At 58.0% G+C, this 20,807-nt stretch overlaps 3 protein-coding genes across 5 annotated transcripts in view; 2 read left to right on the top strand and 1 right to left on the bottom strand.

Annotated features, from left to right (window-relative positions):
• LOC102074009 (dedicator of cytokinesis protein 2) overlaps positions 1-1,914 on the top strand; it is a 53,390-nt gene extending 51,476 nt beyond the window's left edge. Inside the window, exons 52-53 of one of the 2 annotated variants that reach the window (XM_074540578.1) lie at positions 306-439; positions 516-1,914. In XM_074540578.1, the coding sequence (XP_074396679.1) occupies positions 306-439; positions 516-599 (218 nt within the window). In that variant the 3' untranslated portion in view covers positions 600-1,914. Of the gene's footprint in view, positions 1-305 lie in introns of both variants that reach the window. The other variant, XM_074540577.1, reaches the window with a different exon arrangement.
• On the bottom strand, positions 1,467-12,806 carry AUP1 (AUP1 lipid droplet regulating VLDL assembly factor). 2 transcript variants are annotated; one of them, XM_074540590.1, is made up of 15 exons: positions 12,532-12,806; positions 12,116-12,253; positions 11,570-11,720; positions 9,885-10,072; positions 9,322-9,394; positions 7,431-7,504; positions 6,707-6,773; positions 5,056-5,164; positions 4,804-4,950; positions 4,520-4,680; positions 4,309-4,397; positions 2,180-2,309; positions 2,005-2,099; positions 1,775-1,924; positions 1,467-1,605 (listed from the first exon to the last, which is right to left on the bottom strand). In XM_074540590.1, the coding sequence occupies exons 1-15, from the start codon at positions 12,579-12,581 to the stop codon at positions 1,557-1,559; spliced, it is 1,671 nt and encodes a 556-aa protein (XP_074396691.1). In that variant the 5' UTR covers positions 12,582-12,806; the 3' UTR covers positions 1,467-1,556. The 2 variants fall into 2 exon arrangements, 1 of the variants encoding a protein (XP_074396691.1); XR_012580348.1 differs by lacking the exons at positions 1,467-1,605; positions 1,775-1,924; positions 2,005-2,099; positions 2,180-2,309 and adding exons at positions 2,414-2,525; positions 3,092-3,678 and having other exon boundaries at positions 12,532-12,791.
• A 167-nt stretch (positions 12,807-12,973) lies between these two features.
• Positions 12,974-20,483, top strand: HTRA2 (HtrA serine peptidase 2). Its single transcript, XM_074540591.1, has 8 exons — positions 12,974-13,386; positions 14,305-14,509; positions 15,973-16,167; positions 16,307-16,339; positions 16,672-16,780; positions 17,500-17,569; positions 19,825-19,920; positions 20,128-20,483. Exons 1-8 carry the CDS (start codon positions 13,028-13,030, stop codon positions 20,291-20,293), a joined length of 1,233 nt encoding a protein of 410 aa, XP_074396692.1. The 5' UTR covers positions 12,974-13,027; the 3' UTR covers positions 20,294-20,483.
• Positions 20,484-20,807: the final 324 nt, after the last annotated feature.

The following is a 20,807-nucleotide window of genomic DNA, read 5'->3' as shown; positions in this document are numbered from 1 at the left end:
CCCTTGTGGTGGCACAGCGTTGGAGCACAGGCACGTCCCTTGAACACTCCCTGTGGGGCTGCAGCCGTTGATCCTGGACCTTGTGCCACTGGCTCTTGATGCCAAGAGCTGTTCCTGGTGGGAGCCAGCCCTCTGCTCCTGGCTGGGCTCACATCCCATGGCACCTCTGTCCCCTCTGCCCAGCAGTGCCACACTCCCATAGTGTTGGGGCAGAAGTGCTGGCCCTGACAGCCCTGGGGACACTGATGGGCCCTGTGTCCCCCCAGGCTGGCTGAGACTCCATCTCTCCTCTCCTGCCTGCACAGGCTCGTCCCTGTCCCCCACTGGCTTTGGTGGCCGTGTGAAGAGTGCCAGCAAGCTGCCACCGCTGCCCCGCAAGTTCAGCCCCTCGGTGTACGAGACATTCCTGGAGCAGAGCGATGCTGCAGCACCAGGGAAGGTACGGGGGACAGGGACTGCAGGGGAGGCACTCAGGCCCTGGTCCCACCACCCCTCACGTCCCTCTCTGCTCTCAGGTGTCCCCAACAGTGGATGGGACCAGAAGCCTCAAGTCCCCGCCGCTGCCACCACCCAAGTCCAAGCGTCTGTCACAGCTCTGACCTGATGCCACCCCCTGTCTGTCCCCACCCCTGCCCAGAGTGCCCCTGTGCCCAGCAGCTGCTGGAGCCACAGCCCTGCTTGATTCTCACCTGCTGGAGCAGCTCTGACACCCAGAGCAGAGTCCCTGTGTGTACCAGGCACTGCCACCCTGTGTCCCACCAGCTCTGGACACCTCCAGGTGTCACCTGGCCCTGGGTGCTTGCTGTGCCTCTGGAGCCACGCTGAGCTCCCACACTGCAGCCCCTCCCAGCCATGAGGATCTCCCTCCCTCCCTCCCTCCCTCCACCCCACAGACTGTGCCAGTGGCAGCAGTAGTGACATCCCCAGTGCCATTTCTGTGTGGTTCCTGCTCCCCACCCATGGGACAGCTCCCACCTCATCCTGCAGGACACATTCCTGGCTCACACTGCACAGGTGTGCACACAGCCTCACTCTGCAGTGCCACCTCTCCTGCCCACCCCTGTCACCTGCACCAGGCAGGGGCACTGCCCTGACTGCCATGCCACGCTCAGCTCCCACCTCTGCACTGCAGCCACGGATAATAAAGGGCAAACACATCAGCCAGACACCTGTGTGGGGCTGAACACCCACCCAGGGGCTCACCCCCAGCTGGCAGCACCCCAAAGCACAGGGAGTGACCCCCCTGCCGCAGGGAAGGGCCCCGTGGTCACTTCCCAAGCCACACACAGGGAGGGGACTCGCTGCTCAACCCCTGAGCTGGCACAGGGCTCTTTATTGAGGTGGGCTCAGTATTTACAGTCTGTTTCAGGGGTTGGGGAGGGCAGGGGCTGCCTGCAGCTGGGTTCCATTCTACGGGGACAGTGGGATCAGCTCCCAGGCAGGGCTGAGGGACGGACAGACAGACAGACAGAGGGGCCTGGGAGCGGTCAGGCTGTGCTGGTGCCAGGCTCTCCCTGCATTCCCAGCAGAGCAGAAGGTGCTGCCTGCCCAGCTCCTCACAGAGGGTTGGCTGAGGAGGCTGCCAGGCGCTTCCCAATGTAGATCCTGCATTGGAGAGAGTGACTGTGAGGCACTGGAATGGCGTGCTGGGCTCCAGCAGGCCAGGAGCAAGGGGAGATGGCAGCAGAGCACTGCAGCAGCCAAGGATGAGCAGCCCAAATCCAGGAGTGTTCCCTCCTCCCCCAGCCCCGTGGTGAGAGCCCCAGACACTCACCCCAGCCCCAGGGTCAGCAGGTGGCTGAGCAGGAGCGAGGGGATGAAGAGCAGCAGCAGCTCTGAACTGAAAAGTCTCTTCTTCCTCCCCACTGCACCTCCCTGCAGGCTCCACAGCACCGGCTGGGGGGAGCACACAAAGGCAAATTCCCTGGGGAAAGCTCATGGTTAACAGGGCCAGCAGGATGGGGGGCAGCAGCAGGATGTGCAGGTGGGGGCCACAGGACTCACTCTGCAGACAGGTACCGAGGGCAGCGGGCACAGGCCCAGCCCAGGGACGCTCTCAGGCGTCGCTGCCTCCACTTGGCTTCCTGTGGCACATCCCGCTGCAAGGAGACACAGGGCAGGTCAGAGCAGGGCCTGGGGCACAGCAGGGTGTGCCAGGGGCAGGGAGCAGCTCCCTCACCTGCCAGGGATGGGAGCAGCCGGGCTGGGGCTGGCTGTGGGCAGGCAGTGCCTCACTCTCTGCTGGCTGATCGCTGCCATGGCTGGCTCTGTCCTCATCCCAGGCTGGGGAGCCCAGCACGAGCAGGGCCCTGCAAAGAGAAACCCTCAGTCACTGAGCCCAGCCTGTGGCACAGCTCAGCAGGGCCCTGGAGCCCAGCTCCCCCTCAGGACTCACCCCTCACTGCTCTCTGTCTCCAGCTGGGCTTCCAGCAGCATTCGCTCCACGTCGGCGTGGCAGGAGAAGGGCGAGGGCGCCGCCTCGGGCTCGGGACAGCCTGGGCCACAGCGCAGCTCCACCCAGGAGCCTGGGGGGGCTGTCAGCCCCTGCGCTGCTCCGGGACCAGCCCTGCACCCCCAGCCCTCCCCAGCACACCCCTGACCCGGGATGCCCTGTGCACCCCAGGGATGTTCTCCAGGACCGGCATCTGCCCCCGCCCCCGCCGTGCTCATCAGCCCCGTGGTGCCCCCACTGAACCAGCCCTGCTGGGACCCCCGGGGCACCTCACTCCCCCCAGAAACCCGCCTGGGCTCCCCACGGAGCCGCCCCCCATCCACAGCGCACATCAACCACCCGGGGCTCCCGGTGACCCAGACCCCCACGTGTGCACGTCAACCCCTCCACCCCCGGGGGCTCCCCACTGTCCTGAATACCCGGTTCCCCGGGTGTCCCATTGTCCCGAACCCCTCGGTGCCCCTTCACCCCGGTTCCCCGGGTGTCCCATTGTCCCGAACCCCTCGGTGCCCCTTCACCCCGGTTCCCCGGGTGTCCCATTGTCCCGAACCCCTCGGTGCCCCTTCACCGCCGGTTCCCCGTCCCGCCCGGCTCCCTCGTGGCCCCGATCCCGCCCCGGTGCCCCGGTTCCCCCCGGACCGTCGTCGCCGGCTCCCGCCATGGCCCCGCGGCTGCTCCGCGCGCAGCCCCCGCCGCTGACAGTCACGTGACGCCCGCGAGCCCCCATGTAAATAAAACCACCGGCACCGGCAGCCGGACTCTTAAAGGGGCTCTGGCTCCTCCCGCTGGGGCCCGCGAGCCGCAGCTCGCCCGGCAGCGGCGGACCCGCCGCGTTGCCTCTTTAAGCGGCGCCTACGTGCGGCGCGCGAGCAGGCGTCGGCTGCGGCGCGTGCAGACCCGCACGGAGCCGGCCCGGGCCCGCCCCCTGTCCCGTTGACCACGCCCCCTTTCCCACTGGCCCCGCCCCCCGTCCCGGTGCTCGCACAGCCCGAGCCGCGCCGGACGCTGCCGCCGTTTATTTCCGCCGCCAGAGGGCGCCCTCGCCCCGCCCGTCCCGCCCGCGCGGGGCCCGCGCGCTCCCGGTGCCACCGGCCCGGCCCCGAGCTCCGGTCAGGGGTTGCCACCGGCCCGGCCCAGAGCTCCGGTCAGGGGTTGCCACCGGCTCGGTCCGGCCCGCTCAGGGGCTGCCGCCGGCCCTTGCCGCGCCGTGCTTCTCAGCGAACCGCCTGCGGGAGAGAGCGCCCTCCCTCAGACACCGGAGGGGCCTCCCCCGAACCCACCCGGGGATCCTGGCAAGGAAGCAGCCGCGGGGGACCGGGAACACCGTGGGGACACTGCAGCAGCGCAGGGCCGGGCTGGCTCTGCTCGGACCGTTCAATCCCGGTGGATTGTGAGGGCAGGGAGGGGCTGCCCACAGAGCTCACGGTACCCAAGGACCACCCACAGGATCCCAGCCAGGTGTCCCAGTCAGGGATTCCCAACAGGCCGGTTCCCTCAGCACCACCCCAGCCATCCAATGCCCAACAAGCCCAGGCACACTCAATTTCCCCTCAAACACATCCTCAATTTTCTGTGTCTTCCTAAACCATGACCCACACACCAGAACTGGCCTATTGTTCCAGGATTTGCCTCATGAAAAGCCTGCACAGAGATCAAATCACTCCCAGTGCCCTCACACCAAGGAGCATTAATGGAGCTGTCCCTGGTGCCAAACAGAAACGTCCTGCCCACACTGAGGGTGCCAGGGTGGCACCTCGGGTCCTGCCCACACTGAGGGTGCCACGGCACCTCGGGTGCTGCTGGGGGCTTGGGCAGAGGGACATTTTGTGTCATGGGGAGGCGTGGGGGGCTCTCACCTCCTGGCATAGTCGTACAAGGCTCGTTTCCTCTCCTGCAGGGACAGGTGACGCTCCACGGGGGACTTTGCAAACTGCTTTGTAGCCGGCTGGAAGGGAAAGCACAGGAGCCATCAGGACACAGGGGAAGCCTCCTTGGTGGCTCTGCAAGGACCTGGCTGGTGCTCCATGCCCCTGGCCAGCAGAGCAGGGAGACACAAGCCCAAAGTACCTTGGAAGAAGGCGCAGGCACAGAGCCCTGGATGCCAGAAGCAGCTGCAGCCTGGGAGGTAGATGGGGCAGGCAGGTCTTCAGACTCTTTACTCTCAGGCAAGAAGGGAACTCTCCCCTCCAGCAAGTTGGCAATGGTGGTGTCCACACAGTTGGTTTGGACTGTGGGGACAAAGGGAACCATTAGAGATCAGGACACTCCATCATGGCTGCCAGTGTGTACCAGCGCAGCAGGAACGAGGTTTCTTCTTTTGCACCCACATCCCTGCTGGCAGCCCTGCTCACCCAGGTCTGTCCTGATGACCTCCAAGGGCACGTGAGGCAGCACCTCCTTGACCTGCTGTGCCATGGCCACCACCCTCAGGTCCTCAGGAGCACCCCTGGGCAGGCTGGGGGGCACCCTGGGCCGGGCTGCCGGGCGCTGGCTCGAGGCTGCAGGACAAAGCACAGCGGGCACAGGGTGAGTTTGTCACTGAAAACACACAGAGAACCCCCAAAGCAGAGCCCAGGCTGAGGTTCCCCAGCCAGGATCCCCACCTGGGGCAAAGGAAAGCCTTTGTGCCGTGTGCCTCAGCCTCTTCATGTGCTCCGTCCTGTCGGCAGCGGTGATCCGTGTGGATACCACACCCAGCTCCATGGCCAAGAGCTGGGAACACAGAGCAGCCACACTAAAATCACACAGCACACTAAAATCACACAGCACAAACAGCCCTTCCAGGCTGGGGAGCATGCCAGGGCCACATGGAGCCATGCTCAGGGCAAGAGGGTTGGGAAATGATTTCTCCAGGGCCTCAGGGATGCATTGCAGTGTGGCAGAGGGCACAAAAAGGATCAGGAATTGCAATATCATCCTGCCAAAACAGGCTGACAAGGAGGTATGAGATGTCTGGAGCTGTCAAATACCCAGCATCTACAGGAAGGATGAAGAAACCACTGATTTGTGTGATTTGTGGTGTTATAAAAAGGGGGTGAAAGGTTTGAACTTGATGGGAAAAGCCCTGACAACTGCAGAAAGGCTCAATGTGGGGTGGCAATCAGGCCATGAAATAACTGAGCTCTTGCAAGGGGCAATAACCATGTTCTGTTGGAGTCCTGGATGCTGAGAATTTTAGATTTTCTGTGCTGAGAGACTCTAGTCCCCAAGAGAACACTGCATTTGACCTGAGGCCATAGAGAAATCTTCTAAAATTAAATAATAGAACTAAGATTATGGGTGTGTAGTTTGATTAGAAGTATGTAATATCATGTAGTAAAAAATGTAGAGTTTAGATATAATGTGATATGATATGAAATAATATAATATGAAATAATATGAAATAATATGAAATAATATGAAATAATATGAAATAATATGAAATAATATAATATAATATAATATAATATAATATAATATAATATAATATAATATAATATAACATAATATAATGCTTTAGAATATAATAATATATATAAGAAAATAAAAGGTTTAAAACAAACACTAGTCCTTCATAAGTTTAAGTAGTATTTTATAACTAAACAAAAAAAATCCACATTACAGAACACAAGTAGTTAATTATTAAGTTAAAAATAATAATTTAAGTATAGTTTCTTAATGAAATAGTATTTAGTTTAAAAACTTAGAAAAATAAACACATAACCATTTTATGACTTATTAATAAAACACTACAAATCTCACTACTTATAAAAGTATAAATAAATTTTAAAAAATTAAACATCTAAGTCTAAACACAAAATAGCATCTACAGCTCCCTCAGCACCCTCCATGCACACCCAAGGCTGGAGGAAACCCCACAAGCAGCCCTGCCCCTTATCCCAAAGGCCAGAGAAGGAAGCAGCTGCTGGGGTCTGCCCAAAATCCCCACTGGAACAGATCCTGCTGCTCCTCACCCTGTTCCACTTTTTCATGCAGAGCCCAAGAGTGACACTGAGCCACAGAAACACCTCAGGATTAACAGCCTGAGTTAATAAATCAGATCTGGAGAGGAAACTTTGCAGGATCTGAAAGAACCTTGAGGGAACACCTTCAATCCCAACCTTAACCAAAAAAACTCCAAAAACCAACAATGTACCAGAGCTCCCATCACACACACACACACATCCAGAAATGCCCCCTGCACCTCTGCCTGCAGCCTGTGCTCACCCCAAAGTGCAGCAATGCCACAGATCCCTGTCCCAGCCCCTTTCCTACCTCCTGAACTCGGAGCGCAAAGTCCTCACTCCGCTCGTCCGCTCGTCTGGGGACAGACGGCATCCACCTGAGAGGGGACAGACAGACAGACAGACAGCCAGACAGTGGAGCCACCCTGCTGGGAGAGCCCCTGGGGACACCCTGCCATGCCATCCCCACCTCCAGGCTCCCTCTCAGCCCACAGCCTTGCCCAGAGGAGCAGCAAAGGCCAGCAGCCACTCCCAAATGCAGGATGTGGCAGGAGACAGAAGTGGCTCACTGGCCTTAATGAGAGAAAGGCCTTAATGAGGATCTGGGGTCATTTACATGGTAGGAGGAAACAGGTCACCCAGAATTCAGGCAGCTAGAAGCAGGGAAAGGCTTTCCTTTGCTGAAATACACCAAGCCCTACATTTGATTCCCAGTCCTTTCCACTGCCCTCATTACAGCAAAGCTACTCAGGGCCTGGGCAGGGCTCTGGGCCACCCCACTCCCAAGGGATTGTAGGGACAGACAGACACTGGGGGCTCAGCAGCTTCAAAATACACCTGGAAACTTGGACTGAACACCTGGAGAGACTGAAACTGTTCTCCTTCCCCAAGAGGAACCAGGAGCTCTCTCCACATCAGAAACTGGACATGGCCATGCCCAGATGGTGCCAAGGAGAGAGCTCTCAGTGCCAGGGTGACACCACAGCCCTGCCCACCCCCAGCCCTGCCCCAAACAGAAGAGAGAGACGTAGTACCTTACTTGATAAACTGTGAAGGGAACGAAGAAGGTCCAGAGCAGCTCCGTGATCCAGGAGGAGTCGGCCACGCTCTGGGGAAGAAGAGAGCACAGTGAGATCCCACCCAGCAGTGGGCAGGGAGGTGGGCACAGCACACCTGGCTGGAGGACTGGGAAAGGGGCAACAGCAAAGCCAGTGCAAGCCCCAGAGCAGCTTCACCCTCATTGGCATCACCAATTTTCATTTTCCTCCCACTAAGACAGCAGCAAGGCTTTCCCTCAGTATCCCCCCATTCCCTACCAGTCTGTCCCTTCAGAAAGTTACAAAAATGTCAGAAAAACGATGAACAATCCTCAGAACCATGGACAATCCTCCCTCATTCTGGTGGCAACAGCCTCTCTGTGATGTCCCAACTGCTGTAAGCTCTCCCAGGGAACAGCACAAGAGTTTGGATATTGGGAAAATTCCTCCTTGGAAGGGCTGCCCAGCCCTGGCACAGCTGCCCAGGGCAGGGGGAAGCCCCCATCTCTGGGGGGATTTAACAGCCTTGTGGATGTGGCACTTGGGGACATGGCCAGTGCTGGCCTTGGCACTGCTGTGGAATGGTGGGATTTGATTTTCCAGAGATTTTCCAAACAATTCTGTGATTCTCAGACAGGCTTGTCCCTGGGAAGAGGAGCTGTAAATGAGAAAAGCCCTGAAAGCCCAGGCACAAGAGGAACAGAGAAGCCTCACCTGGATAAACAGAACCTCAGAACTCCAAACCCAAATGCCTGGAGTGATGCCCACAGCCAGATCTCAGTTACACTGCCTGTGCCACAGAACAACACCCACAACACCCATCTGCAACACTCCATGCAACTGGAACTGCAGAAAATTCTCTCTTAATTCCAAATTTGGTGTTTGGCCCAACCCAGTGCCTAATACACATTAATACACATTACACAATTATATAAGAAAACTTTCTATAAAACACCAACCAATCCATTCAAAAGATCACATCTCCAACCCTTCCAGTTTCTGATGGTTTAAAATCACCCCAGAAATCCGCCAGGATTTACTCATCCAATGAAGCACCAAGTCCTGCTCAGACTCTGAAGGTAAAGTTTGAGCCAAGAAATGACTGTAGCCAGCACCTGCTGTTCTCCCTGACACGCAGGAGGGAAGGGATGCACAGACAGACACACAGCTTGTCACATCTCAGAATTTCTCAAAGGAACCAACCCCATAAAAGCATAAGATATTCCTTATAAACTGTCCAGAACAGAAAAACTCTCCCACTTTTCTGGAGGAGTCATTCAAAATGTAACTTATTGCTAGAAAACTGCATCTTCACCCACCTTGTGACCTGCCTCAACTCTGTCTCAGCTCTGCCAAATATTCCTGCAGTTCCCATCCCTGCACACATCCCGGTGACTCCACACCCTGCCAGGGGTTCCTTTGCCACAGGAACACCACACCCATGACAGGCAGCTCTCTGTAGTCACCAGACCATATAATAAATATCAAAAATAAGAAATTCAATGAGAGCAGTTTCCCTGCAATGCTTTGGCAGTGCTGCCATTGCCCTCATGGACTTTATCCCTTTGTGGGGCTGCTCCTGCTCCAGTCCTGTGTCTGTGCCAGGGGCTCCAGCTCAGGAGCTTCCAGAGCCCTGATGACCTTTGGCAGCTGCTCTTTCACAGCAGGGAACTCAGCAAGAGCAAAGCAGAGTGGCCATGGAAGCCAGAGGCACAGTGACAGCCAGCTGGGCCCCCAAACATCTGTCACACTGGCTCCTGGGAAAGGCACTGGAACTGAGCAGCTGCTTCCAGGCTGCCAGGACACGAGGCCAGGCCACACCACGTTCTCCAAAGCAGAAAGAAAGGCTGGTCCCACCCCACACTCTGTCCCTGTGCCCAGCACTCACCACAGCCACCAACGGCCTCCGGACCTGCAGGGCAACGGGCTGGACCTCATCCAGGATGGAGAATGGCCAGGAGCTGGAAGGGAGGAAATTCTGCAGTGAGTGACCCAGGAGCCACCTGAAGCCATTTTGTCACCATACAGCAGAGCCATTCCCAGCCACCCTATTGAATTTGCAGGGGCAGAGAGAATGATGCATCTATCTTATCAGAAGGCTAATTAATTACTTTATGATACTGTATTGAAATATATCTAAACTGCATCTGCTAATCACTCAGCAACTACACTGAATTTTGTGACTGTCAGATGACAGTCACAACACACACACACACACATTTGGCCCTGATAAGCCATGGAAAAAAACCACCACTTTGAGTGAACAATCTCCATATTGCATTCTACTTTTGGGAAACACAGGCACAGCAAAGGATAAGAATATTCTTGGGAAGAACTGTGCCTTGCTTTTCTCTGTGAAGAGCAACGTAGCTACACATTTGCAGCCACATATTTGTAGCCACATTTCCCACCCTGCTGCAGGAATTGCCATTCCCTGCTGGGGGAAGTCACCTGAAGCGCAGCAGCCCGGCCCTGCCGTTGGTGGCAGCCTCCTCTGGGAACAGCAGCAGGGGGGGATTCCCTTGCTGGGCCGAGTATTCCTTCAGGGAATCCACCAGCTCGGCCCGGCTGCCCGTCACTCCCAGCTCCATGAAGCCCCGGGACCAGCAGATGAACCCTGGGGAACCACTCAGGGCAGGCTGCAGGGAGAACAGCAATGAGGAGGAAAGAGGAGGAAACCCTGCCCTGCCCACCCTTCCACGCCCTCCCGGGTGACAGAGGTGACAAAGTTGCTGCTTGTTAGCAAAATCCCCTCTGGGACTGAGTGACCTGAGTGACTGAGATGCTTGAGCGTGTCCAAAGGAAAGCAACGAGGCTGGTGAAGGGCTTGGAACACAAGCCATATGAAGAACGACTGAGGGAGCTGGGGTTGTTCAGCCTGGAGAAAAGGAGACTCAGGGGTGACCTTATCACTCTCTTCAACTCCCTGAAGGGTGGCTGTGGTGAGCTGGGGGTCGGTCTCTTTCTCCAGGCAACAACAGACAGAACAAGAGGACACAGTCTCAAGCTGCGTCAAGGGAGATACAGGCTAGAATTAAGGAGGAAGTATTTTACAGAAAGAGTGGTCAAATACTGGAATCATCTACCCAGGGAGGTGGTAGAGTCACCATCCCTCGAAGAGTTTAAAAAAAGACTGGATGTGGCACTTGGTGCCATGATCTAGTTGAGGTGTTAGAACATGGGTTGGACTCGATGATCTTAAAGGTCTCTTCCAACCTAGAATTTCTGTGATTCTGTGACCTGTGTTGACAGTGGGTGAGAAGATGTCACAGCCAGGCCTCAGCCCCTGCTCCACGGAAAATGGATTCCAAATCATCGGTTCAGACTGTGCCCTGCACTCCCAGCTGCTGTGTCCCCAGGGCTCTCTGCAGCAGTCCCTGACACACTTGGCAGGACACAGAGTCCCCCCTGTCCAGGCCAGGGGTAAATCAATGGCTGTGCAGGACACAGGAGCCACCCAGAGCCTGCTGACTCAGGAGCTCCACACACAAAGGGTTTTACAGGGGAGCAGGGACAGCCCAGAACTACCCAAGCACCACTGACACACAGCTCCCTCCATGCACCCCCAAAACTGCACATCCAGTGCTGGGGGAAGCCCCACAAGCAGCCCTGCCCCTTATCCCAAAGGCCAGAGAAGGAAGCAGCTGCTGGGGTCTGCCCAAAATCCCCACTGGAACAGATCCTTCTGCTCCTCACCCTGTTCCACTTTTTCATGCAGAGCCCAAGAGTGACACTGAGCCACAGAAACACCTCAAGATTAACAGCCTGATTTAATAAATCAGATCTGGAGATGGAACTTTGCAGGATCTCAGAGAGCCTAGAGGGAATCTGTGCCAGAAACTGGAGTGACAGGACAAGGATTAATGAGTACACTGAAAGAGGAGAAATTTAGGCTGGATATCAGGAGGAAATTTATGGGTGTCAGAGTGGTGAGGTTGCCCAGAGAAGCTGTGGATCCCTGGAAGTGTCCAAGGCCAGGCTGGACAGAGCTTGGAGCCACTTGGGCAGGTAAAAGGTGACCCAAAGGGTGGCACTGAGTGGGCTTTAAGCTGTTTTCCACCGATCCCACTGCAGCACCAAAAGGGGCCGAGCTGTCCGTGCCCCGCCCTCGGGGAGGAGCCCGGCCGTGCCCTCACCGTGTTGCAGGAGGTGAGCAGGCTGACGACGTTGTGGTCGAAGGGGGTGACATGGTTGGCAATGAAGACCCTGGCGCCGGCCCCGCGCAGCCGGGGGTCGCTCTGACGCACCAGCAGCCCCAGCACGGAGCACATCACACGGACAATGAACCTGCCGGGGGAACACGGATCCTCCTCGAGTCCTGCCCTCCAAAACACTGCCAGGTGACATGTCCAACAGGCAAAGACCCGGGAATTCTGGTGGCTGGACAAACGAGACTGGCACCAGATGGAAATGACACGTCTGGTGCAGGAATTGGTGTGGCGCTGGGACTGGGATGAAGGCAGCAAGTGCCCACAGAGCTCCTGAGCATCGCAGCAAGCTGATCCACACCAATCCCTGAGCCCTCCAGAGGTGGCTGCCAGCTCCAGGCTTGGCAGAGGCAGCACCTCCAAGGCTCCCGAAGGCACAGATCCTTCCCTGAGCCGAGTCTCCGGGGCAGCCCTGCCATCCCCCCACACCCAGCCGGGCAGCAGCAGCACCCGGAGCCCCCCGAGGTCACCCACCGGCGCACGACGCTGTCGGGCAGGGCGCAGCTGACCAGGAACACGTGGACGCCGATGAAGACGCGCAGGACGAGCAGGCAGAGCCCCACAGGGGCGTAGAGCAGCAGGGCCAGGAGCAGGAACCCATCGGTCGGGAGCCTGCAGGGGCACAGAGCGGCCGGGGCGGCCTCAGCGCGGCCGGGACGATCCCCAGGACCCGCCCTGCGGCCGCCGCCCCGCGTGGTCCCCCCGGCAAATCTCCCAAACCACCCCGGAGCCTCCCCGGTCCCCCCACGGGTCACCCCGACCTTCCTCACGGGGCTTTGCTGAGACACCCCCGCCCTCCGCTGGCCCCGCCACCCCCGCCCAGCGTTCCCGCGGTTCCCGCGCGGCTCCCGCGGGAGTCTCCACGGCGCAGGCCCCGGGCGGGCGCTCACCGGTGCGAGTCAAAGAGCCGCTCGGGGCCCGGCGCCGCGGGCGGTTCCATCCCCGCCGTGCCGGCGCCTCACGGCCGCCCCGCACCCGCCGCCATCTTGCCCGCGGCCGCGCGCCTGGCCCGCGCGGGGCACGCTGGGAACGCGCCGCCTTCCTGGTCCGCACGGCGCCGCCGCAGCACTATGGTACCGATCGCGGCCCTCGGCGGCTCCGGTGGACTCGGTGAGCGGCTCTGCCAATGGAGCTGCCCTGCTCCACTGTCGCGCCGGTTGTCGGTGCATCTCGCTGATGGCAAAACCGTAGCTCTCAGGGGGACTACAACTCCCAGCGTGCCCCGCGGCAGAACGCGCTTCCGGCAGGCCCCGTCTCGGAACTACAGCTCCCGGCGTGCTCCGCGGTGGAGGACAGCTTCGTGTGGACCCCGCCTCAGGACTACAACTCCCGCAGTGCCCCGCGGCTCGGGCCCGCCCCGGCGGGGCGCGGTTTCCGTTCGGCAGCATGGCGGCAGCGGTGCGGAGGCTGCGGATCCGGTGCATCCCGGTGCCACCGGGTGTACAGCGCTGGTGCCGAGCGCTGACCGGGACCACTGAGCCACCGCCGCCCCCTCCACCCCCTCCTCCTTCCCACCCCCCGCCGCCATCCGCCTGGGGTCGATCTTTGGCGGCGGCGGTGGGCGCCGGGGCGGCGGCGCTGGTGCTGCTGTGGGCCCGGGAGCGCCGCCGGTCCCCGCTGAGCGCCGCCGTGCCCGCCCCGCCGCCCGCCCCGCCGCCCACCTCACCCCGCGCCGCCTTCAACTTCATCGCTGACGTGGTGGAGAAAACGGCGCCCGCGCTGGTCTACGTGGAGATCGTGGGCAGGTACCGGCACCGGGGGATTCCCGGGAGGGAGTTCCCTCCTCCCGGTGCAATGCAGCCCCGGCCTCTCCTGAACCGTCCCGGAGGGATCCCGCCAGTGCGACACGCGGCTGCCACACGCCGCTGCCGTTTCCGTGTCCTGCGGGGCCGTGTGGCGGAGCTGCGTTCCAGGCTGCCTCGTTGTTCTGCCTGCGAGCAGCACTTGGTGTTTATTTCCCTTCGTGTTCTTTAATGTTCTCACCATCCAATGCCTGCGGTCTCTCGGAGCAGCTCTGCCCTCCAGCTGGGTGGCTGCTTCTTCCAGCTTGGTGTCACCTATGTGCAGTGTCACCCTCTTTGTCTCACAGTGTGAGAGGCATCAGCTGGTGCTGCTCCTTCTCTGGGTTCCTGACCCGCTGGGCTTTCCTTGCTGCTCCATCCCATTTTCCATTCATTTCAGAAATTTGCATTTTCCTATACCCTTTGTATCGTGGCAGAGGTTTCTTAGGTAAAAAAGTTAAGATTCCACACATAATTCTACAGGCTAAACTTTAAATGCTTCATTCATATTGGTAACTCAAGTGACCTCCAAAAATCTCTTATTTCAACTTCACCTGACTGCCAGCAGAGATTGGGGTGCTTGACCAGGGCCCTGAGTTGTGCGTCCATTCCTGCTATCAGGTGTTGCCTCTCAGGTGTTTGTTACCTGTTACAAGGCTCTGTGTGTCCCTGCACAGGTCACAGCCCCTCCTGCTCCCACGTTCTTCTGTTCCTGGTGGGATTGAACCTTTGTGGCTGTGCATGAGCTCTGCATTCCTGCTACATTCATGCACATTCCCCTATTTCTGCTGATTGTTGGGACCGGGAAGAATTCCCCATTTTGCTGCTCCCTGCTGCCTCCCAGCCCTGTCCCTGCCACTCCTGACCTTGCCCTCCTTACAGACACCCCTTCCTGGGCCGGGAGGTGCCCATCTCCAATGGTTCAGGCTTCGTGGTGTCCCCGGACGGGCTGATTGTCACCAATGCCCACGTGGTGGCCAACCGGCGGCGCGTGCGGGTGAAGCTGGCCAGCGGTGACATGTACGACGCCGTGGTGCAGGACGTGGACCAGGTGGCCGACATTGCCACCATCAAGATCAAGCCCAAGGTGTGTGTGGTGTCCTGGTGGCCATGGGGACACTGGGAAGAGGGGATGTTCCATCTGTCCTGCTTTATTGGTAATATCGATATTGTGTCTCAGAATTTGTGTTGGTCAGAGTGACTCTGAGATATGTACAAGCTTCTCTTCCCAGCCTGGTAGTTGAAGACAGAGTCAGAATTCTTCTTTTTTCATTCTCAAGGTTGTTTAGTATTTCTGATCTATAACATTCTTTCTCTGACCTGCTGAGATCTGTCTGGCAGGTGGGGTTGAGGCACACTGGTGTTATCTTTTTATACTAAAAACTACCTGTACATTATTTACCATAACTTCTCAATACCTATCACCTATGTTAGACAGTGAGCTTCTATCTTAAACCAATCCAAAAGTGCCACCATCTCAGCAGAAGATGGAGGCCAAGTAAAAGAAGGAGAAAGGCTGGACATGCCCAGATTCCTCCATCTTGCCCCCTGAACCCCCTTCTAAAAACCCCAAAAATCTATTTTTCACCCTGTGACAAACTATTATTCTATTTAGACTTTCTTGATTTCTAATTCTTCATATAAAGATTGGTAATTTACTCCTTGGGTCAAAATCAAAGGCACAGGGGTCTTGGGCTCTGTGCCAAGGTCTGTGAGCCCCATGGGCAGAGCCTGGAGCCCTCCAGGGATTCAGAGGAATTTTCTGGGTTCCAACAGGGATGTGCCTTGGCTTGTCTGGCCGCTGCTGCTGAACCAAACAGCGGCACTGTGGTGTTTCACCCCAGAGACACTTTTGGCCTGCTGGATGTGTGGTGTTTCACCCCAGAGACACTTTTGGCTTGCTGGTTGTGTGGTGTTTCACCCCAGAGACACTTTTGGCCTGCTGGATGTGTGGTGTTTCACCCCAGAGACACTTTTGGCTGGCTGGATGTTGCAGCTGAGCACATGGATACAAGTCCAGACATGTCAGGGCTCTGGTGGTGGCAGGATGGAGCTTCCTCTCATAGAGGATCTGCTCCTCAGGTTTCTCTCTGGCAGAGAAGCTTTAAGGCGATGGTGAAGGAAAGGAGTCAGTTCTGAGGGAGGGTTTGGATCCAGAGCTTTATTGTGGCCCACAGGCCTCTGAATCCAGCAACTCCTCCAACAGAACTCCTGGAGTGTGTGGTTGCCCTTTTATCCCAGGAAGGGGAGGAGGGAAGGGGTAGGGAGCCCATCAAGCAGGTGCAGGAGAGGAGTCTTAAGGGACAGAGGACACCTGGATGGCCCAATGCCCCCCGGGTGTAGAGGGCATCTTTTGAATCTGCCAATCACTCAATGCCCTTCTGGAATTTCAGGACTGACAGACAGTGCTGGGCAGAGGTCAGGGTGGGGAAAGGAGGGATGATTGACACACCTGGCAGGGAATCTTGAGGGGAGACACCCGGGGTTCTGGGGTAAACCATGAAATCACACAGTACCACTCTGTGCCACTGACCATGTCCCTGCCCACAGCACCCGCTGCCCACGCTGCCCCTGGGCCGCTCGGCCGAGGTGAGGCAGGGCGAGTTCGTGGTGGCCATGGGCAGCCCCTTTGCCCTGCAGAACACCATCACCTCGGGCATCGTCAGCTCGGCGCAGCGCGGCAGCCGCGAGCTGGGCCTAGCCGCCTCCGACATGGAGTACATCCAGACCGACGCTGCCATCGACGTAAGGGACATGGGGACATCGTGGGGACGTGGGAGGGGCTCACAGGGAGCATGGGGATCTGGCTGGTCACCCTGGGATCGGCCTCAGGATGGGGCTTTCGTGGTCTGCTCACACTCTCTCTCTCTCTCCTCTGCTGCAGTTTGGGAACTCTGGGGGCCCCCTCGTCAACCTGGTGAGTGCTGCTGCTTGTCACCTTGCTGGCTGGGGCAGGGATGTGCTGAGTAAACCTTGTTCTGTGCTCCTCTGTGGGTGCTGGGAGGCTTCCTGGAGGGAGGAGGGAGAGCATGAGAACCTTGTGCAGTGTCTGAGGCAGCTGGAGCTGGTGGGGCTTTGGTGGAGATCCCGTAGATCCTGTAGCCTCAGCCCCTGGGTTGTGCTCAGCCTGGGCAGGGGTGGGCACAGAGGCAGGACCCCAGGCTGGTGCAATAGTTCCCCTGCTCCCCACAGTGATCCAGGCTGGGTCACTGCTGGGATCCCTGGGATCCCAAAGCCCTTTCCCTGCAGGATGGCGAGGTGATTGGTGTGAACACCATGAAGGTGACGTCGGGCATCTCCTTTGCCATCCCCTCGGACCGGCTCCGGAAGTTCCTGCAGAAGGAGGAGCAGCGCAAGAGTGAGTGGGGCCCTCCCTGCTCGGGCTCTGGGGCAGGAGGGTGAGAGAGGGAAACTTTGGGCTCTGCACTCTTCTTCCTGAGAAGAGCAGGAAAAGTCTTTGGGGCCTCATCTGGTGCCACAGGAAAGCTGTGCTGCTGCTGCCTTGCCCTGTTTGGTTCTCCTGTGACACTGAGGAGGGACATTCTCTGTCAAAATTTTGACAAACCAGGGAAGCCAAGTCACAGTGCAAAATACAACACCTGGAATGCTCCCACTGGTGCTGGGAACTGGGATTTGGAATAGCTCTGGATGCTGCCTGCCCTGAGGGCTCTGAGGGAGGAGGATGAGAGAGGGAAACTTTGGTCTCTGCACCCTTCTTCCTGAGAAATTCAGGAGAGCAGGAGAAGTCTTTGGGGTCTCATCTGGTGCCACAGGAAAGCTGTCTGCAGGGATTGGAGCTGATGCGGTGTTTGAGGGAAGAATGTCACTGTCACTGCTGCCTTGCCCTGTCTGGTTTTTCTGTGACACTGGGGAGGGACATTCTCTGTCAAAAATCTGACAAACCACAGTGCAAAATGCAACACCTGGAATGCTCCTGCTGGTGCTGGGAACTGGACTGAGCTGTTGCAGGGGTTTGGAACAGCTCTGGATGCTGCATACCCTGAGGGCTCAGCCCAGCACTGTTGTGAGCACATCTCTGTTTCCAGCCATGCCATTCCATGTCCTTTCCCTCCACAGGCTCTTGGTTTGGCAATGCAGAGTCCAAGCGCCGGTACATCGGGGTGATGATGCTGACCCTCACTCCCAGGTACCTCTCCTGAGCTCAGGGGCCCAGCAGACCAGTCCTCTTGGGGCAGGGATGGGATGGGATCTTCCCAACTCACTGAGGATGCCTGGTTTTGGCAGGATTGTCTCCACAGCTTAAGCTTTCACTCTCAGATCTCTTTGTGCTTGTGTTGTGGTTACAATGCCAGCTGGCTCACGGGTAAATTGGAAGCTTGCAGGTTTGTACATTGGTAGCAGACTCTGTGAGCAGATGAAAGGTGGTCTCCCTCTCCACAGGAGGGTGGAGCCAGGTGGGGATCAGGCTGTATTCCCAGGGAACAAGGGACAGGACTAGAGGAAACTGCCTCAGGTTGTGCCAGGGGAGGTGGAGGTTGGATATTGGGAAAATCCCTCCTTGAAAGGGCTGTCCAGCCTTGGTAGGGCAATGGTGAATCTCCATCCCTGGGGAGATTTAACAGCTGTGTGGATGTGGCACTTGGGGACATGGCCAGTGCTGGCCTTGGCAGAGCTGGGGGAGTGGTTGGACTTGATCTTAAAAACCTTTTCCAACCCAAACAATTCTGTGAAGTGCCCATGCCAGCAAGCAGGACCTGTCCTCTCACCTCTGGGGAAAGGTCAACACCTGCTCTGGTTCTTTGGCTCTTGCAGCCACATTTGAGGGACCTTCAGCTGTCTTGTGGGGCTGGAGCTGTGCCATGCTGGACAAACAAACACCTTTTGGGGCTGTGCTCTGCCCTCAGCTGTCTCGTGGGGCTGGAGCTGTGCCATGCTGGGCATACAAACACCTTTTGGGGCTGTGCTCTGCCCTCCGAAAGCTCCGGTGAGTTCCCCGTTGCCCAGCAGATGGTGCTGGTAGCTGGCAGAACCCGAGGGATGTGGGAGGGCTGCCCAGCCTCCTCCTGCTTCCCTGGCCACGCTTGCAGGGCCGGCTCTGTGAGGAAGCAGCGTGAAATTCCTCGGACACGGCCCCGGGCACGCGGCTCCAGCTTCCACAGAGCCCCCGAGCCGATCCAGGGAGAGCAGCTGACTGCCAGCCTTGTTTGTGCCCAGCAGGAAGGGCTCCCAACAAGGCACTGCTGGCCTTGGAATCGTGTGACTGCCCTGAACACCCTGAGCCTTTCCATCTGGAAACCTTTCCCTGGCTCAGGAAGGAGCAGCTCTGTGTTAGGCTCAGAACCTGTTCTGTTTGTGGTGCCCAGGCCAGATCAGAGGCAGTGGGCACAGAGATGTGTGAGAGTCCCCAAGAAATCTGTTTTTTTACTGAGAAGGGTGCTCAGAGCCTGGAGGGTCCTTGGGGATCCTCAAATCCCAGCTGGACACAGTGCAGAGCAGCCTGCCCTGACTGAGCCTGCTGGGGTCAGGTGAGATGAGCTTGAGGCCTCTTCCCACCTTTGCTGTGTGAATTGGGAAGGGATGGCAGCTTGCCCTGGGCTGTGGGACAGCACAGCAGAGTTCAGTACAGACCACAGGCACGTGGGGAGCCCTGAGTGGCTGAGCAGAGACCTGAGAGGAGCAGAGCTGGGCAGGGACTGTGTGGGTCTGCAGGGATTGGAGCTGATGCAGTGTTTGAGGGAAGAATGCTGTCACTGGAGACATCCAGCTGGAGTGTTGCATCCACTTCTGGATTTCATTCAAGACGGGTGAGGAGCAGTTGGGGAGAGTCCAAAGAGGAGCTGTGAGAGATTAAGAGTTCAAATTTGGTTTAGAAATCCAAAAATCTGTGGGAAAGTGTGAGAAACTGTGATTGTTTAGTCTCTAGGCTCAGGAGGAGGGCTCTGTTGACATGTCTGGCAGGAAGAGGGGCACAGCTTGTGCTGTGTATGCTGCCCAGCTAGGGCAGAGAAGTGAAACTGCAGCAGAGGAGGGGCAGGTCTGACGCTGGGGAGGGTGATGTGACATGAGGATGTGCATCACCACAGCTCTGATCCAGCTGGCAGCTGCTCCAGGGGTTTCCATCTCTCCCTGATGCCATCTGGATCCTCATCCTCTCGTTTTGACAGGAGGATGGTGATGTTTGGGGCTGGCAGCTGTGGCTCAGCAGGCTGCAGGGACACAGGAGGGGAGGTTCTGTGCCTGTCCCTAACCCTGTGCAGCTGCAGGGACACAGGAGGGGAGGTTCTGTGCCTGTTCCTAACCCTGTGCAGCTGCAGGGACACAGAAGGGGGGGTTCTGTGCCTGTCCCTAACCCTGTGCAGCTGCAGGGAGTGGGGTGGGAGCCCTCCTCTCCCTCCAGCTGTGCCTCCAGCTCCATCCCTGATGCTGCTGTTCTCTCTGCAGCATCCTGGCAGAGCTGAAGCTGCGTGACCCCACCTTCCCTGACATCTCCTATGGCGTGCTGATCCACAAGGTGATCATTGGCTCCCCAGCACACCAGTAAGTGCTGCCCTGTGCCTTAGGGCTGCCTGGGGGAGCAGCTGTGGGATGGGTTTTGTTCCAGAGCAGCAGAGCTTGGGCTCTACAGCTGAGAAGGGGACCTCTCCCCAGGCTGGCTGTCTTGATGTAGAACCTCTGGTGCCACAGCTCCTGCTGCACTTGGAGGATGATGTGTCTGCCTCACCCTGTGTGTGCTTGTCCCCTCAGGGCAGGGCTGAAGGCCGGGGACGTGGTGCTGGAGATCAATGGGACAGTGTCACGGCGTGCTGAGGATGTGTACGAGGCGGTGAGGACGCAGCAGAGCCTGGCCCTGCTGGTGCGGCGTGGCTATGACACCCTGCTGCTGAGCGTCGTCCCCGAGGTCACCGAGTAGCACAGACCACCCAGCTGGAGCTGAGGGCAGGACTGAGATGTGGCTGTGCTGGCCAGGCAGAGACAGAGCTTGTGCAAGGCTGGAAGGGGCCAGGAGAGGGGCCTGTGCTTGGGTGACTTGTGGTGCAGTCATTCCTCTCTGTACTCAAATAAAGCACTTTTCTAGCGGCCCCCAGGGCCGTGTCATCTCCTTCCCTGGTGGAGGCTGGGCTGTGTGGGACCTTGTTCCTCCTGTCAGTCCCCTCGAGGCAGCTGGGGAGGAGCTTGCTGTGCCTCCAGGGTCCTTATCAGTGTTCATGGTGTTCTGCCACCTGCTTGGAGCCCACCTGGGCTGGGATCTGACTCCTCTGTGTACCTGGCAGGCAGCTGGATTGTGTTGCCCCTGTGTGGGTGAGAGCAGCCTTGGGACCAGCATAACCTCCCTAGAGCGCAGCAGTGCTGGTGTGCCACGGCCATCTGGTCACATCCCTTCTGCTGGGAGCTCTGCATCTGCTCCAAGCCCTGTATCCACATCC

The sequence above is a fragment of the Zonotrichia albicollis genome, chromosome 5, assembly GCF_047830755.1.
Source record: "Zonotrichia albicollis isolate bZonAlb1 chromosome 5, bZonAlb1.hap1, whole genome shotgun sequence".
Classification (NCBI taxonomy): domain Eukaryota; kingdom Metazoa; phylum Chordata; class Aves; order Passeriformes; family Passerellidae; genus Zonotrichia; species Zonotrichia albicollis.
Note: the sequence above shows the minus strand (reverse complement) of the source record. Positions and strands in the feature narration are given on the sequence as shown.